Here is a 17,364-nt window from a genome sequence, read left to right as displayed (position 1 = left end):
TTTTAAACACATATTGTCATTCTGTGGTTATGATTGGATAAAATGATAATTATTGTCATGAGTTAAATATGATTGGTCGGTTTCCCCTGCAAATATTGTCATTATAGCACATTTGTACCATGAGTGCATTTGTATTTCATCTTCAAATGGTTTTGCAAACATTAACTATCTGACTCTCATAATGGCCCTAAAAGCTATAGAATATAGACAAGAGTACACAGTGACATTTGTTATTTATGAAGCCTGAAAAAATATGTTAGAAGTAAGCAATATGTGCACGCATACAAACATGCACACTATGACCCTGCAGTCCTTTAGGCAGATGAAACATTAATTGAAATTAAAAGGAGTTTTGTCTAAGGATTGCAGAGTTGGGCCAATACAGGATTAGGCTGACAGCATATATAAATACAGAACTCAGTTCCCTCTCCACTTTCCCTCAACACTACTTTAAATGTTCAAGAGAAATTTCTTGCTGGAACAAGACTGAAAAGAGAATAATTTTACACAAAGAAATGTACTTTGCCAGCATCTACTTCTTTGTTGCTGATTCCTGCAGATATTTTTGTTAGCAAGTGAATCAGGTACTGCAGTAGAAAGCTCTTATCAACTCAATTCTGCAATGAAGTCATAATCCTGTGCTTATGACCTCACAGGGTTTTGCTATGAAAATGCCTGCTTTAGAATCACAAATTCACCATTTTGACTTCAGTGAAGACTGAAGCAGAGGAAGAACACAGTTAGTGAGACAGATGGTCTTACTTTCAACAGAAATGTTTGTTAAGCAAGCAAGAAAAAATACGAAATGCATGTGAAAGGTGAATGGTTTTTGGCTTCGGAGTCATAATGTTTGGAAACTTCTCAAGTAACAAAGGCATACTGTATTTTTAACTACAGAGACATATAATTGTCAATTGTTTAAAAGGCGGGAAAATTAACAGAGAAACACTAGAGGGAGCTGCTGTTTTATTTAAGAGGTTTCTTGGATTTACTGTTTTCAGCATAAATTGTTGTGCATTGAAGTGTGACAACTATGAGCACACAGCTCAGTCTCTAATACTGAAATAATGGAACAATACTCAAAAACAACAATAGGGAGCAAGGACCAAAATCAAGAATTCTGCACCAGGAGGGAATAATACATTTTACAACTATGTACTATTTAATAAAAATACTCAAAGGGGAAGCAGAATATCATCTGGGGGAGATAAGATGACAGAAATCTTCTTTTATAACCCATTAATAAAAATTCTCATTGACTTCAATGGGGGCAAGATTTGCCCCAGAGAATACATGAAGAAAAAGACTTCATAAAAGACACCTGAAAGGGGATGAACAGAAAATGTCTCTTTATTGAACACTCTATCTACAAACGATAATGATTTGCCTTTCCGGTACTGGCATAGTTCTTAATCAAGACTGTACACTAGGCTGAAAGTGAATATAAACTCACTACAAATATTGATTTTATAAAAACAATAATATACAATTTAGGTGCTGAACAAATTAGTGAGCCACAGATGATAGGGTTAGGAGTCATCAGGCCAGATACACAAGGGAGTGTAAAGACAGTATAAACTTGCATACTTTACACTGTGTTTTGGCTCCCCAGGTATACAAATAACACTAATTTAGACTCGCTTACCAATGTACAACTTATACATAGTCTGTATATGTCGCTTGAATTTGGTCCCGCTAGCCTGTTACCCTGCACTACTTTAGAGTCTTCATTGTTGCTGGGTCAGAATTTGCCTTATGGAAGTTTTTGCCATTGTTTAACAGTTGAAAATGTTTTTTACTACCAAATTTAAATGTTCCTATATTTATTTAATGTACTCAACCTCTGTTTTAGTCACCTTAAATAATTACTTTTATCTATTCTTTCTAAAGAATTTATGGGTGGTGATCTCATATCTCCCATCTCATTTTTCTTGTAGAGTCCAGGTGTTACATGATAAGCTCTTCATAAATCATACCTGCTAATCTTCTGATAGCAAACCTATGGGCATATGTGCTAACTGTGCTGGACTATGCCCTGGACTCTGGAAGACAAGGCCAAAAGTAGGGGCATGTGTCCATGTGCATGAAGCAGGTACCTCCATTTAAAATCCAGCAGAGGAGTGGCCAACGGAAGAGAAGATAGCAGACTGATATAGACAGAATGGGAAGAGAAATGACAGAAGCAAAAAAGGGAAGGAGTGACAGACTGGAAGAGAAAGAAGGAATGAAAAAAACACCCTATAGACTTGTCTACTCACGAAAGCAATACCGCTTTAGAGATTTTAGTACGTTCTCTCATGTAGATTTTGTTGTACCAGTATAGTTAAAGGGGCACAATTACCTTATTGTGGATGGAATTATGCTGGTGTACGTGTGCTTATGTTAGTACAATTATTCCCATATGGGAAGAGGAATAAACTATACCAGTACAACTAAATCCACATTAGAGATTGTAATACTATAATTATATACGTAAAACATGATAACCTTACCTAATATGTTATACTGATACAAAAAATGTGGGCAGAACCAATCCTAAGATTGACAACTGTTATCTTTAAACAGATCATGCTTGGCATTTATGTTCAATAAGGTTCCACATCACTGCTTTACTCATTCTATTATCCTTGTTTGGATTCCCTCCAGTGTACGATGTCTCTACCAAAAAGATCCATAAACTGTACACAGGACTTCAAGTGAGGTTTCGCTATGGCTGTATGAAGATGAATTAATATCTACTTATTTTTACATACAATGAATGAACATCACCATCTATTTTTCTTTCTGAAAATATTTTGTTAGAAAAAATTAAAGAACTTGGCAATGACAGAATGTGTGATCTTTTGTTTCTTCTTGGATAAATGCAGGGACAATCTATTCCAGTTTACTCACCTACCCCTCACAGCTGCCCTTCACTGTGTCCAGCAACATCATTTCTAGGATCTGAAATATGGATTGCTAGATATCCCAGTGAAGGCTGAAAACTGTCACAAATATGGTTTGAAATTGGGAATATTACTAATGTTCAACCATCAGAAAAATTTAATAAAACTGACACTTTGGTTTAATCATAAGCATTAGTATAGACCAGGGATACTCAGCTATGGCTCAGGTATAAACTTTGGTTCACAGAGCCCTTCCTGATGAGCCACAGAATGAAACATTTTGAAAACTATGCAGTTGGACAAAAGGCAGTGGTCCCAGGGTGGATTTATATTTTATGGAGTGATCCACAGAGTGAAACGGTTGAAGAACTGCTTGCAGACAGTGTGTTTCACAAGACAAATAGACTAAGAAAAAAATCTTTTAACTCATTGACTATAAGTTATCAAAAAGTACGCGCCTCGCTCTTAACACTTTTCATTAATTTGTGTGTGATGGCATTTTTACAATATGGCAAACAGGGAAAAATGTCACAACTTTCATCAGATCTTATTCTATCAAAGATCACATTCGTTACTGCCTAGATAAATCCTGAAACAAGCCAAACCCATGCCTGAGCTCAAATTCCAAATCATATACCTCTAATAAAACCAAAACTCTTAGATCTGAGCTAAAACCTTTAGTGCTGAATAGTATAAATCCTTTCATATAGTTCTGTATTTCTTAATCTTTTTAATTAATTCTTCAGTAAACTCATTTGATCTTCAGTTGAGTGCTCATTCCAGTATTGGGTATAATCCTCTACACCATTCGGTCGGCAAGCTCATCATCACACAGTCCTTCATCTTTCAAATTACCCCTTTGAGACAGAAATTATCTGATCTTAAATACAGCATCATATATTTGGTCAACTGAATGAATGCACAATATCCACAGTTAGCACATACTGCCTGCCCCTCTCTCAACTGTTCGGCTGCAGTGTGGGATCTTGTTCTTTTCCCTTCTACTGTACTGAGCTTTGTGACATTTCTTATTGGGCTCCAATTTTTTACTTGAGTTCTATCAAAAGGTTGAGAATTGTAATTGCCTAATACTGCAGAGAGAACAAAGATCCACTGTGTTCATTTCAAGCTATCCTCAGGTACCTGTTACAAAAATCCTAACAAAGTCTACAGCAGTTCTTGACTTAAGTGAGAATTTCCCACTTTCCTTGCTGGTTACTCACCGGAGGTCCTGGTGATCCAGGTTTACCAGGGAGTCCTGGTTTACCTCGCCTTCCCTGGAAACAAAAAGAAAAACAGACATTCATAAATATTACATCTGAGGATTGATTTGGAATAAAATAATCTGTGTAAAACAAGACTGTTTGTACTGTTTATTAACAAAAAGATCAAAAGCTATCCATAACAGAAATACTTTGTACCACTTATTGTGGCATCGATAAGAATGCATTACCTTAGAAAAGTTCTTAATAATGATGGCAAATAATATATTTGCATCACAATAATTTATACTGGCACATTTTTCCAGCTAGGTTTCATGAGTGAAAGCATATTGATAGGGCAGTAACATATAACAAACCTTTCATGTTGACAATGTCCAAATACATTACTTTTTATTTGATCATTCAATGGTCTGGGATGTAAAACGACAATGCAGCTGATACCATAAGCCACATAATAATTGTACAGGTTGAACATAATTCATTTAATATATGCCCAGCATCTTATTTCTCAAGGTTGATTTTCAGCTGTGTCACTAGTGAACTGAAATACGTGTGTCTTACTTATTGATCTCCATTACTTAAGTCATTTGTCACCTACTCAGAGTCACAAACAGATAAATCTCAATTTCAAGAACTCAGCAGTTATACAGGAATCCAGGACCGGAAGAGAGTGGACTAAAATATTTCAACAGTCACACATCCCTGGTATCATTTCAAAGTTTATATATTTTACATATGGTCTTAAATTGTTAGGCTAACAGAATATTACTTAACTTTATAATTTAAGGTTTCTTTATGGCTGATTGAGAGGAAAACCTTTGTTGATTTAAATCAGACTAATAAAATTTAATCAGAGACATTTTTGAGGTTTGATTCCTTGGTTTGTTTTCTTTTTTTTCTCTATAGTCCTAAATTACTACAAGCTAAGAGTGCTGTAATTGAAACTGAAATCATGTCAATGACCCATTAAGATTAATCTCACTTTGATGTGTTATTCCTGTCATGCATTCAGTGTACACTAAACTTGTTTAGAACCACTAAGATTTATGCTCAGAATAGGGAATGGCAATAGTGTAGATTTTGTATTATTGATACTTTATATGGAAAGAGCTCACTTACATTTCAAGTATTTTTCTTAGTACATATTTATGATCTGGAGCCATTGCAGTGTAAACGGTGAATAAGTATTAAGAGCAGTATGAATTCCAATAGTATTTATCCATAATACCAAAACTTACCAGTGATTTTGTTTCTATTTGCAACAGATACTATCTAAGTTCAATATATTACCTACTTTTTAATGCAAAACCCACTTAGTCTATGATGTATGTTCTAATTATTGATAACTTTTTATTATGAAACACGAAGAACAATATCCTGCTTTCTGATACACATTTACCTTTCAGTGACTTCAACAAGGTTATTGCAGGTATATATGAAGGCAAAAAAAGGCTCAGTTATTATTTAATTCACAGAAGTTAAAAATCTAAGGCCACCAATGCCTTTCCTTGCATTCTGTACATAATACAATTAATTTAACCAAATGCTGCCTCAAAATCAATGGGGATGCATAGGAGAAATTGAGGAAGAACTTGATCAACCTGTCAGAAGTTTTTTAGTATGTGTGCATTCCTGTGTCTTACAAGGGGCTATGTCAATTTTTGGAGAGTGAGGGGGGATATAGCACTTGATTTGCAAAAACACTCCCTGTTTATGTAGTTACTACCTCTGTGGATAAAACAGGCATTTGTGCTTGTAAATGCCAATCACACAAATACTTAACTAAGGCCTAATACAAGTCAATGGGAGTATTGACAGACCCTGAGTGAACAAATGCAGTAATTATTTTTTGGCAAACCAGCCAAAAAATGAAATAACACAAGCTTAAATCTTGATTGTCAAATTTCAATTTGGAACATTTTTTAGATACAATAACTAGTCACAGTTTCAAGTTCCTATGGCAAAAAATACACATTTGTGGCCATAAAACCCATTTTTGCCCCTGGATATGGGGTAACTATGCATGCAAAAAGGTACATGTTAACAATTTACAAATGCATCCAATTTATTTGCAAGTAAACATCTAGCCAGGAAACATCTTATTTGTGCATGTCATTTTGTATGGGTATATACAATTGTGTTTGGGTTTTTTTAGATTTTTTTGCAGGAGCAACATAGGAACATTGTTCTGAAAACGCTGTCCAAAATTTTTCAAAATGAAAATGCTAGTAGACACTGAATGGACATTGCCAGAATATCACATAATTTGAATAGACTATTTAAATACATGATAGATGAGATACAGAAATGGTCCTGAGAAGCAGCATTTGGATCTGGGTTCAGATCTAAAACTTTCCTAAAATTTCAAAATTGTTTGGACATGAAAGTTTTCCTTTGACCCTTTATAGAGCGAGGTTACAGACTAGATTCCAATCTGGTTTCATACTTCCTGAAATTTCAGGGGTGTAGAGATCTGCGGTTTTGTTTGGGCTCATCTCCAATTTACAACTGTGAATATATGCTAATGTTTATCAGATTTACGTGAAAAATAGTAAACATATGTATCCCCAAAGAATGTAGACAGAAGTCTGATGGCCTAAATACAAAATAACTATAAAATGGATCATCTTTTTAAATAGCCTGAGTTATTAGGATCAACATACCGTTGACTTCTTTAAAGCATGTCCTTGTTCTTGTTTGTACATATTTATGGTGTATTGAAGATGACACATAAAATCCGAACAGTCTAAACAATGTATCATTGAAGTGTGAAAGGAAAGAAGGCAGGGTTTTGATTGACATATGCAATATTCCAGGAATGGAAGGTTTAGGTTTGTAGAGTGCTTGTTTCCAAATATTCTTAATTTTTTCCCTATATTAACAGATTTTTTTAAAAAAATGAGTTTTCTTTACAGAATTAATAAAAGTAAACACATACCTTTATAAATGTGATAACTTTAAATCAAATTTGGATTTTTTATAATAAACAATCTTTGCAATAAAAAACAATTAATTTTATCACTTCTCTCAGCTCAAAAGAACTATAGAGAACCTTTAAGACACTAAGACCACCAAAGAAAGCAATAATATTAAATCTCTTGTAATGCCCTCGCCCCACTGCTTTACAAATATACTTTTCAGATTTATTTCTAAGATAAAAAAGCAACCATTCCCGGGGACATAAAATCAGTCTCCTCTGGCCCTCCAACAGATGCAAGGCTCTTCTTAAAATTGTTATACTATTATAATAGATCTATAATTGTTGTTTAAATCCTGAAAGTCTAAGCAAGAAAAAAATGTATGAATGGAAAAGTATTTTACTATTTGGGGAAAAAAGAATAATTATAAAGAGATAGCTCTTATCTTGACTTAGGATATAGTTTTTGTTGTTGTTTTTTGTTCTATACAAGATTTGCACCAACTCTGGTTAAGACTTTTCCCCAGGATCAGACCAGAAACCAGATTTTGACTGGATCACAATCTGCTTCCCAGTTCCCCTTTCACTCCAGAAGGGGGAAGCAAAGAGCCCCCAGTGTGCTGTCTGGCTCAATGAGTGGGTGCAAGTACCTACTCTCTCCACTTCTCACCCACCCACATAGAAGAGAGAATTAACAGCCATATGGAAGCTTCTCTCCTTCCTGTACCGGTGACCACAATACAGACTGTTAGCACAAGGGAGAAAAGGGGTGCTCTGTGTCCCCTAACTTCTCTGCCTGGGAGTACTGGAAAGACTACAACTGGGCTCACAATAAAAAGTGAAACTGCTAACCAGTGGTTTACCAAAACACTCCATTTGCCCATCACTCCATAGCAAATGTTACATTTACAGTGAAATTCATGATTTTCACTAAGTAGTTAAGCTCACGAAAGTGTAAATATCTGGATTGTGGAACAGCTCATACAAGAAATTAAGAAAAATACTCTACTCACCACAAACTTGCTCTTCCTAACTAAAATGAAATATCCAACGTTCTGTAAACTAAATTAGAAAAAAGGAAGGCATGATACTAACAGACGAGATAGCACTTTCCAAATGAAATAAATAAAATAATTAAAAAAGAACTGTAACTGAAATTATTGCTGGCATCTTTTTGGTGCTGGCATGTGTTTTTGTTACCAATCAATTTAGTGAAAGATGGATACTTACCTTCGTAACTGTTGCTCTTCAGGATGTGTTTCTCCTGTCCATTCCAATCAGGTGTGTGTGCGCCTGTGCACTGTCGCTGGAAGGTTCTTCCCTTAGCAGTATCCATCGGGTCAGGGCAGGTGCCCTCTTATATATAGGGCCCTGCTGACCCACTGTCTCCTCAGTTCCTTCTTGCCAGACTGCTCCGACAGAGGGCATAAGCAACATATCTTGAAGAATAATAGTTACGAAGATAAGTAACCCTCTTTTCTTCTTCAAGTTCTGGCTCATGTTGATTCCAGTCAGGTGTCTCCCAAGCTGTCCCAAGGTGAAGGGGTCAGAGCTCACTGAAGCACTTAAACACTGCCTTGCCGAACGCCACATCATCCTTCGTCTGGTGGGTAATGGCGTAGTGTGCAGTAAATGTACGAATTGACAACGAAGTAGCGGCTCTGCAGATCTCCTACGTTGGGACATGCACCAGGAATGCCGCCGAAGAGCCCTCAGCCCTCGTGGAGTGTGCAGTTATTGGCGGTTATTGGTGCAGTACTTTAGCCAGTTGTAACAAGTTCTGATACAAGAAGTGATCTAAGAAGAGATCTTCTGTGATGATACCAGTAGACCCTTCATGCTATCAGCCATGGCGCTGAACAGGTGTTTTGACTTGCAGAAGGGCTTGGTTCTCTCTATATAGAAGGCTTTGCTCTCTACTGTTGGTGTGTTGTTTCGGAAAAAAGACTGGGAGGAAGATTTCCTGGGCCCTATGAAACTGGGACACCACCTTTGGCAGGAACGCTGGATGGGGTTGTAGTTGCACCTTGTCCTTGCGAAAGATGGTGCACGAGAGTCTGAGGTTAGCGCTTTAAGCCACCAAAAACTTCATCTTCCATGAGAGATACAGGAGCAAGCAGGAAATAAAAGGCTTGAAGGGAGGCCTCCATCAGCCTATTTAGCAGTAGGTTAAGAATCCAAGCAGGTATCTAATTGTGGACCGGGGGATAGCGCCTATCCAGACCCTTGAGGAAATGGGACATCATCGGATCAGTGAATACAGAGCGCCCAAATGCACCTGGGAGAAAAGCGGAAATTGCTGCCAAGTGTACCTTTATCAAAGAGATCACCAGCCCTATCTGTTTTAAGTGTATCAGGTAGTCTAAGACAACAGGAATCAATGCCTGCATTAGGGACATGTCTTTCTGTGCTGCCCATATGGAGAACCTCTTGCACTTTGCTAAGTAAGCAGCCCTGGTAGATGCTTTCCTGCTCCCTAGGAGAACCTCCCTAACCAGATCTGAGCAGGCCGACTCTCTTGGGTTTAGCCACGGAGCTTCCATGTTGTAAGGTGCAGGGACTTTAGGTTGGGATGTTGCAGGTGGCCGAAGTCCTGCATGATAAAGTTCGGTACCAGAAGTAGTGCTACAGGCGTGGCCACTGACATCTCCTGTGGTGTCGTGAACCAATGCTGTTTGGTCCATGATCTGGATCTATCATAGAATCATAGAATATTAGAGTTGGAAGGGACCTCAGGAGGTCATCTAGTCCAACCCCCTGCTCAAAGCAGGACTAACCTCAGCTATATCATCCCAACCAGGGCTTTGTCAAGCCGCACCTTAAAAACCTCTAAGGATGGAGATTCCACCACCTCCCTAGGTAACCCATTCCAGTGCTTCACCACCCTCCTAGTAAAAAACTTTTTCCTAATGTCCAACCTAGACCTCCCGCCCTGCAACTTGAGACCGTTGCTCCTTGTTCTGTCATCTGCCACCACCGAGAACAGCCTAGCCCCATCCTCCCTGGAACCCCCTTTCAGGTAGTTAAAGGCCGCTATCAAATCCCCCCTCACTCTTCTCTTTTGCAGACTAAACAAGCCCAGTTCCCTCAGCCTCTCCTCATAAGTCCTGTGCTCCAGCCCCCTAATCATTTTTGTTGCCCTCCGCTGGACTCTCTCCAACTTGTCCACATCCTTTTTGTAGTGGGGGGCCCACAACTGGACACAATATTCTAAATGCGGCCTCACCAATGCCGAATAGAGGGGAATAATCACTTCCCGTGACCTGCTGGCAATGCTCCTCCTAATGCAGCCCAATATGCCATTAGCCTTCTTGACAACCAGGGCACACTGCTGACTCAAATCCAGCTTTTTATCCACTGTTACCCCCAGGTCCTTTTCTGCAGAGCTGCTGCCCAGCTTGTCAGTCCCCAGTCTATAGCTGTGCATGGGATTCTTCCTTCCTAAGTGGAGGACTCTGCACTTGTCCTTGTTGAACCTCATTAGATTTCTTTTGGCCCAATCCTCCAGTTTGTTTAGGTCACTCTGTATCCTATCCCTACCCTCCAGGGTATCTACCACTCCCCCCAGCTTAGTGTCGTCCGCAAACTTGCTGAGGGTGCAATCTACCCCATCCTCCAGATCATTAATAAAGATGTTGAACAAAACCAGCCCCAGGACCGACCCCTGGGGCACTCCACTTGTGACCGGTTGCCAGCTAGACATGAAGCCATTGATCACTACTCGTTGAGCCCTATGCTCTAGCCAGTTCTCTATCCATTTTATAGTCCATTCATCCAACCCATATTTCTTTAACTTGCTGATAAGAATACCGTGTGAGACAGTATCAAAAGCTTTGCTAAAGTCAAGGTATATCACATCCACCGCCTTCCCTACATCCACAGAGCCAGTCACCTCATCATAGAAAGCAATCAGGTTGGTCAGGCATGACTTTCCCTTAGTGAATCCGTGTTGACTGTTCCTGATCACCTTCCTCTCCTCCAAGTGCCTTAAAATGGATTCCTTAAGGACCTGCTCCATGATTTTTCCAGGGACTGAGGTGAGGCTGACCGGTCTGTAGTTCCCTGGATCCTCTTTCCTCCCCTTTTTGAAGATGGGCACTATATTTGCTTTTTTCCAGTCCTCAGGGACCTCCCCTGTTCCCACGAGCTTTCAAAGATAATAGCCAATGGCTCTGAAATCACCTCAGCCAACTCCCTCAGCACCCTCGGGTGCATTGCATCCGGCCCCATGGACTTGTGTATGTCCAATCCTTCTAAATAGTCTTGGACCCGTTCCTTCAGCACTGCGGGATGTTCGCCTCCTTCCCATTCTGTGCCACCCAGTGCAGCAGTCTGAGAGCTGATCTTGTCTGTGAAGACAGAGGCAAAAAAGGCATTGAGTACCTCAGCTTTCTCCACATCCTCCGTCACTAGGTCGCCTCCCTCATTCTCTAAGGGGCCCACACTTTCTCTAATCGTCCTCTTGTTGGCAACATGCCTGTAGAAACCCTTCTTGTTCCCCTTCACGTCCTTTGCTAGCTGCAACTCCAATTGTGCTTTGGCCTTCCTGATTTCATTCCTGCACGTTCGAGCAGTGTTTATATAATCCTCCCTAGTCAGCTGACCAAGCTTCCACTTCTTGTAAGCTTCTTTTTTGTGTTTAAGTTCGCCAAGGACATCTTTGTTAAGCCAAGCTGGACGCCTACCATATTTGCTATTCTTTCTGCACATTGGGATGGTTTGCTCTTGTGCCCTCAATAAGGTCTCTTTAAAATACAGCCAGCTCTCTTGGGTTCCTTTCCCCCTCATATTAGCCTCCCAGGGAATCCTGCTCATCAGTTCTCTGAGGGAGTCAAAGTCCGCTTTTCTGAAGTCCATGGTCCGTATCCTGCTGCTCTCCTTTCTTCCTTTCGTCAGGATCCTGAACTCAACCATCTCATGGTCACTGCTGCCTAGGTTGCCACCAACTTCTACTTCCCCTACCAAATCTTCCCTGTTTGTGAGCAGGAGATCAAGAGAAGCTCGGCCCCTAGTTGGTTGCTCCAGCACTTGCACCAGGAAATTGTCAGCGACACTCTCCAAAAACTTCCTGGATTGTTTGTGCTCTGCTGTATTGCTCTTCCAGCAGATGTCAGGGTGATTGAAGTCTCCCATGAGAATCAGGTCCTGTGAACTGGAAACTTTCCCTAGTTGAGTAAAGAAAGCCTCATCTACCTCATCCTCCTGGTCTGGTGGTCTGTAACAGACACCCACCACGACATCACGCTTATTGTTCTTGCTTCTAAGCTTAACCCAGAGACTCTCAACTGGCTTATCTCCAGTTTCATACTGGAGCTCAGAGCAGTCATAGTGCTCTCTTACATACAGTGCAACTCCTCCCCCTTTCGCCCCTGCCTGTCCTTCCTGAACAGTTTATACCCATCCATGACAGCGCTCCAATCGTGAGAGTTATTCCACCAAGTCTCAGTTATTTCAATCATGTCGTAGTTTCTTGACTGTGCCAGGACTTCCAGTTCTTCCTGTTTGTTTCCCAGGCTTCTTGCATTTGTGTACAGGCACTTGAGATAAGTAGCCGACTGGCCTATATTTGCAGTATGAATCGGGAGGCCTCCCCTGCTGCACCCTCCTACTTTTGCTTCCTTGTGGTGTCCCTCTTCCCCACTAACCTTCGGGCTTAGGTCCCCGTCCCCCGTCGAAACTAGTTTAAAGCCCTCCTCACTAGGTTAGCCAGCCTGTCTGCGAAGATACTCTTCCCTGTCTTCGTTAGATGAATCCCGTCTCTTCCTAGTAATCCTTCTTCCTGGAACAGCATTCCATGATCGAAGAATCCAAAGCCCTCTCTTCGACACCACCTGCGTAACCACGCATTTACTTCCGCAATGCGACGGTCCCTACCTGGGCCTTTTCCCTGAACAGGGAGGATGGATGAGAACAATACTTGCGCTTCAAACTCCTTTATCTCTTTTCCCAGAGCCACATAGTCCGCAGTGATCCGCTCAAGATCATTCTTGGCAGTATCAGTATGACGGAGGCCTTGTCCTTTTGATCTTTAGCAGGATCTTGTGAATGAAAGTAAAATGGGGAAATGCATATATGGGCCATGTCCCCACTGCAGGAGGAATGCATCCACGATGGAGCCTGGGCTGTGGTTCTGGAAGCAGCAGAACTGTTGGCACTTCCTGTTGATCTGGGTTGTGAATAGTTCTACTTGGGAAATTCCCCACTGTCGGAAAATATCATTCAGGATGTCCGGATGGATGGACCACTTGTGGTTCTGAAATGACCTGCTGAGACGATCCGGCAGCACATTTTGGACCCCTGGAAGTTAAGATGCTTCCAAGTGAATGGAGTAAGCAATGCAGAAGTCCCACAGTTTTAGGTTTCCGTGGCACAAGGGATAGGAGTGTGCTCCATCCTGTCGGTGTATATAAAACATCGCTATTGTGTTTTCCATCAATACTGAAATGCACCTGTGCTCTAGGTGAGGCTGGAAAGCCTGACACGCTAGTCGAACTGCTCTCAGCTCTCGGACATTAATGTGGAGGGACAGCTCTTCCTGAAACCAAAGGCCCAGGGTCCTGAGGGCTCCCCAGCCCAACTTGGATGCATCCATCACCAGGGACAGTGATGGTTGGGGTTTGGAAAAAGGGATTCCCGTACAAATCAGTTGCTTGTCTGTGTACCATTGGAGGGAGTTGACAACCTGATTCAGGAGCAAGACTACTTTATCTAGTAGACCGATGCTAGCAGGGCTTGGAGAGGTCTGAGCCACAGCCTTGCGTGTTGAACCACGTAGGTGCATGAGGCCATGTGGCCTAATAGCTTTAGACACACCCTTGCAGTTGTAATCGGGAAGTGACTCACATCTGCTATGATGGATTCCATGGAATGGAATCGAGATTCTGGTAGAAGAGCCCTTGCCAGCCTCGAGTCTAGCACTGTACCATAAATTCTATCCGTTGAGTAGGGGATAGAGTCGATTTGGGTACATTCAGACACAGGCTCATATCGTCAAAGGTTAACCACACTAGTTTGACCTGCACCTCTACGTGATCCGTGGAGCGGCTTTTAATCAGCCGATCATCTAGATACAGGAACACATGCACCTTTCAGAAAGGCAGCGTCCACCGCCATGCACTTGGTGAACACCTGAGGTGCCGCTGACAGGCCGAAAGAGAGAGCTGTGAATTGGTAGTAAGCATTGCCCACTGTGAACCTGAGGAATCGCCTGTGGAACGGAACAAGTGATATATGAAAGTAGTCGTCCTTTAGATCGAGAGCAGCATACCAGTATCCTGGGAGGGGTAATTGTGGCTAATGAAACCTTGCAAAACTTCGTCTTCTTCATGAACTTGTTGAGATTTCGTAGGTCGAGAATAGGTCTGAGACCTCATTTGGCCTTGGGATTAGGAAATAATGGGAGTAAAATCCCTTTCCCCTTAGCTCCTGTGGGATCTCTTCCACCACTTCCAAGCATAAAAGCTCTTGCACTTCCTTGATTAAGAGATGTTTGTGAGAGGGGTTCCTGAAGAGGGACAAGGAAGGGGGGTGGGAAGGTGGTAGAAGAAAATTGGAGAGAATTTCCCACTTCTACCATACACAGCACCTAAGCGTCCGAGGTAATGCAAGTCTGTGCATGGTAGAAGTGGGACAGATGGTTCCTGAAACAGGAGGATAGATCTGGGTTGTAGACTGCTGTGTTGCTCTTGGATGCACCCTCAGAATTGCTGCTTGGAGCTCGATGATTGTCTTGCTGAGCTCCTGCTCTGGGCAAGCTGAGGCTGTGGTGCTCTGCACCTATTATTTCTGCCCCTTTTCCTGGTATAGTCCTGTCTCTGGGGCTGGTAAAACTGAGGGGCAGGCTGAGGTTGAAAATGCTTCCTCTAGGTACTCGGAGTGTGCAGTCTCAGGGATTTCAAAGTTGCCCTGGAGTCCTATGCAGCTTAGAATCAGTCTGTCTGAGAATAAGCCTCCACCCTCAAATTGCAGGTCCTGGATGGTTTGCTGTACCTCTGGGGGAAGGCCAGATTTCTGCAGCCAGGAGCACCTCCTCATTGCAATCCCTGAAGACATGGTGCGGGTGGCAGAGTCTGCTGCATCTAAAGCTACTTGCAGGTATGTTTTCGTCACCATCTTTCCTTCTTCGATAAGTGTGGCAAACTCCTGCCAGCAGTCTGCTGGAATGGACTCCTTAAATTTTGACATAGCCTCCCAGGAACTGAAGTGATATCCACTAAGGATAGTCTACTGGTTGGTTATGCGAAACTAGAGCTCTCCAGTAGAATATATCTTTCTACCAAAGAGCTCCAGTTTCTTGGAGTCTTTTGCGTCGGCCGTAGGTGCCTGCTGCCCCTGCCTCTCATCATTCGCTACAGCCAGGACCAGTGATCCTGGTTGTGGGTGTGTAAAAAGATATTCAAACCTGGTGGATGGGGCAAAATACTTGTGCTCTATCCCTTTCGCAGTTGGACGGATGGATGCAGGAGTCTGCCACAAGGTCTTAGTGGTGCCTTGGATTGTCCTAATCAAGGGTGGTGCTACCCAAGAGGGGCCCTCTGGAGTCAGGATATCCACCAGTAGATCCTCCAACTCCCGCACCTCCTAAGACTGGTGGCCTAGGTTCATTGCTACCCTGCTCAGTAGATGCTGGTGGGTCCTACTGTCCATCAGGGAAGAAGTAGTTAAGGTCCCTGCCACTGCCTCATCTGGGGATGAGGACAAAGATGCTCTGGGGAGAGAAGGGTTCTGCTGCTCCACGGAGTCCTGCTGCTCCTGAAGTGTATCCCGCACGGTGCCATGGGTCTCCTCGATACTGGGGTTTGTACCGGGTTCTGCTCTACTTTCAGTGCCGTGATCACTTTCCCTCTCTGCATTGTGTGGAGATGGTTGCGGTACCGACAGCCTCGAGCTCCTAGTGTGCGAGGCAATGAAATATAACCTTCTAGATAAGGATCCCTGGGCCTGATGGTACGCCCAGGGTGTCCAAAAGGGCACTGGGACAGCACCGGCCACTGGGGCTGCCATGGTCCCATGAAGGGGATTTGCTAGTGATTCTGTCTCTGTGGCTGGTGCCTGCTTCGCCAAGACACATAAGACTCCACTCCTGACTCCTATGATTGAGAGTCAAAGTGCGGCGACCATGGTGGTGCCGAGCGAGGTGGGTTCAGGTTACGGTGCTGAGGTGAGGGTGATCAGTGCCAAACCATTGAAGGTTTGCCTCTGGATGGCACTGCGATGGGCTGCAGTGCCAGAAGGCTTACTCCCCACTGTTTTCTGGCAGGGGATAACTGGGCTATGGCTATGAAGTCCTGTGCTGCCTCAAAGTTGTCCGGGTGGATGGAGAGTGCAGCTTCCCTACATGGCTCACTCTATCGGGTGAGTCCAATGGTGCCAGACCCAACAGACTCCCTCATGGGGCTGAAGTCGACAGCACTGGTCCCGGCGGGGAGGGTACCGGGTGTCCCTGTGTGGGATGCACTAGTGCCTCTCCCTTGTCTGCAGTCCACATTGTCAGGAAGCAGCTCCTGTTGGACTTCTTCCTCTTCTTTTGAGGCACCGGCAAATGAGAGCATTGCCAGGTCATCGGTGCCGGGTTGTTTCGGTGCCAGTGTTCCCTGGGTGCTGAGTCCCTCTTCAGCACCCCAACCTCTCTTATAGAGGCTGGTGCATTCCACACTGAAGTGCCGGGTGCCAAGTTGGAGCTCGGCTGAGGACGAAGTGCTGCCTCCACAAGGAGGTACTTAAGTCTAGCGCTTCTGTCTTTTTTCGTCCTTGGTTAAAAGCCCCTGCAGATCTTGTACTTCTCTTCTAGGTGCACTTCTCCCGGGCACCTCAGGCAGGAATCATGTGGGTCGCCTCTTGGCATGGACTTGTGACAAGTCCTGCAGGGTTTAAAGCCTGGGGACCAAGACTGGGCAGAGGAGTGGGGGGGGGGAGACCCCCCGACTTAAACTTATCTAAAACTAAGCTAATTAAAACTGGTAATGACTAGAACTCTGTACAATTAAAAGGGTTTCTTTTTCCCCGCTAGAGGAAAGTTGCAAGGAAACAAGGCAAGAAGCTCCAATGACCATCACGGACAATAAGAAGGAACTGAGGAGGCAGTGGATCAACAGAGCCCTATATACAGGGCCATGTAAGCGCCACTCCAGTGGACGCCTGCCCTGACCTGATGGGTGCTGCTACGGAAAAACCTTCTGGCAACAGTGATGCCATCAATAAATCAGCCAAGTAGTGATTGGTAGGTCACAGGCAAAAGAAAAAATAAACATAAAAAAATCAACCCAACAAAAAGGTATGTGCTTCAGAACCCTCAAGTTGTGCCAACAGCTGGAGCATGTACTCCTGTGAACTTATTGCT

General features: G+C 42.9%; 1 protein-coding gene across 1 annotated transcript in view; it reads right to left on the bottom strand.

Annotated features, from left to right (window-relative positions):
• COL19A1 (collagen type XIX alpha 1 chain) overlaps nucleotides 1-17,364 on the bottom strand; it is a 258,669-nt gene that overhangs the window by 30,171 nt on the left and 211,134 nt on the right. Inside the window, exon 17 of the mRNA XM_067562524.1 lies at nucleotides 4,109-4,162. Within this exon, the coding sequence (XP_067418625.1) occupies nucleotides 4,109-4,162 (54 nt within the window). The remainder of the gene's footprint in view (nucleotides 1-4,108; nucleotides 4,163-17,364) is intronic.

The sequence above is a fragment of the Emydura macquarii genome, unplaced genomic scaffold (genome assembly GCF_026122565.2).
Source record: "Emydura macquarii macquarii isolate MOO-44397 ecotype Brisbane River unplaced genomic scaffold, CSIRO-AGI_Emac_v2 contig_2437, whole genome shotgun sequence".
Taxonomy (NCBI): domain Eukaryota; kingdom Metazoa; phylum Chordata; order Testudines; family Chelidae; genus Emydura; species Emydura macquarii.
Note: the sequence above shows the minus strand (reverse complement) of the source record. Positions and strands in the feature narration are given on the sequence as shown.